At 26.8% G+C, this 1,547-nt stretch overlaps 1 protein-coding gene across 1 annotated transcript; it reads right to left on the bottom strand.

Moving 5' to 3' along the window:
• Window positions 1-26: 26 nt before the first annotated feature.
• Window positions 27-1,073, bottom strand: Chro.40300 (hypothetical protein). Its single annotated transcript, XM_659935.1, has 1 exon — window positions 27-1,073. One exon carries the CDS (start codon window positions 1,071-1,073, stop codon window positions 27-29), a length of 1,047 nt encoding a protein of 348 aa, XP_665027.1.
• Window positions 1,074-1,547: the final 474 nt, after the last annotated feature.

The following is a 1,547-nucleotide window of genomic DNA, read 5'->3' as shown; positions in this document are numbered from 1 at the left end:
CTAATNATCATCATTCATATTATTTATCAGAAAAATGGTATTTGGATTAATAATTTATCAAATGAAAGTGAGCTTGGAACATATTTTTTTAAGTATAAAAAAACTGTATTAGAAAAATTATTGTTATTGCCAAAAAAAGACTTATAAAATAAATTAGGTGTGAGATATACAAAAGTAGGGCCAAGTAATGAAATTAGCCAATTAGGATGCTTATTTTTGGAATTAAAAAAAGAATGACATTGTATTGATGTTAATTTATTTGCTTCAGGAGATAATGAAATACTAGATAGTGTGGTATTCTGCCTCATTAATACGGAACANNATACAGATAATGTATTGTATATTACCTTTGAGTTATACTTGAAAACATAGGTTGATTCATTTCTCACTATTTTCTCAGGTATTATTCCTTTTGAAAATTCACTAAGGCTATTTCTATGCCATAATAACTTCCAATTATTTTCTAATCCAATTGCTGCAAGCCTCAGAGCTGCCAACGCTGAAGAGAAAAAATTGCTGAATGATTCATCGGTAAATACAGTTGTAATCAGCATAATATTTTGAACTTTAACTTCCATAGAGGCAATACTTAACAATATTTGAGAATTTTCAGTCAACTGTAAATCTGTATATTTACAATTGAATAATTTATTAAGTTTTTTACAAATACCAAGTGTAACATATAATTCAGTACTAGTCATTTTTTTTTTAGAGAAATAATTAACCAGTTCATTAATTTTGAAAACATAGCCAAAAAATGCGTGTTTAATTGATTCCAATTGATCTAAAGTTTTCTGAAAATCTTTTATTTCAGGCCCAAAAAAAAGTGATATTCTCAATATGTCTTCAACATTTGTGAAAAAAAAGGTTTCAGGATCTATTAACTCACTAATAATTTTAGATATTACTAGTGGGGTAGGAAAAGTCAATTCACTGGTAAGTAAATTATTTCTTGAGTAGCACATAAGATGGTTCCGCAAGAATTCTCCTGATAAAATTAGTAAATTGAGTTGGAATTGAGAATAATTCAAGTAATCTTTTCCAAAAATACTGTTTTGTAAATAAGCTGTCATATTATTAATTTCATCAACTGATTTATTTTGTATGAAGCTGAATAAAATTGATAATATAGCAAAAAAACTTTGGTTATGCTTGTCTTGAGTATTCGTTTGAATCCTATTTATTGAATCAAATAATAAATCAATTGTCTCAATTTTAAAGACTTGCTTTTTGTTAAAACTTAGTAAAATATCTATTGTAGAAAAATAGTTCTTAATTTCTGGAACAATAACTGAATCATCAATATCAATAGAAGTAGGTATTACCCTCCAACAACCATTACAAATAAATAATTCTTTAGAAGGTACAAATCCATTTTCTTGTTTGCAAAAGGGACAAAATGGTATTGTTGGTAGAAAAGAAAGTAACTTACTTTCACAATAGCTATTTTCTTGAAACAAATCAAAATAAGAAATGGAATTAAATGAGCTTCCAAAAGGAAAGCAGTTCTCGTTGCTTACTCGTATACTATTTAAAAGTATTTGCAA

Source organism: Cryptosporidium hominis (genome assembly GCF_000006425.1).
Source record: "Cryptosporidium hominis TU502 chromosome 4 CHRO014117, whole genome shotgun sequence".
Classification (NCBI taxonomy): Eukaryota; Apicomplexa; class Conoidasida; order Eucoccidiorida; family Cryptosporidiidae; genus Cryptosporidium; species Cryptosporidium hominis.
Note: the sequence above shows the minus strand (reverse complement) of the source record. Positions and strands in the feature narration are given on the sequence as shown.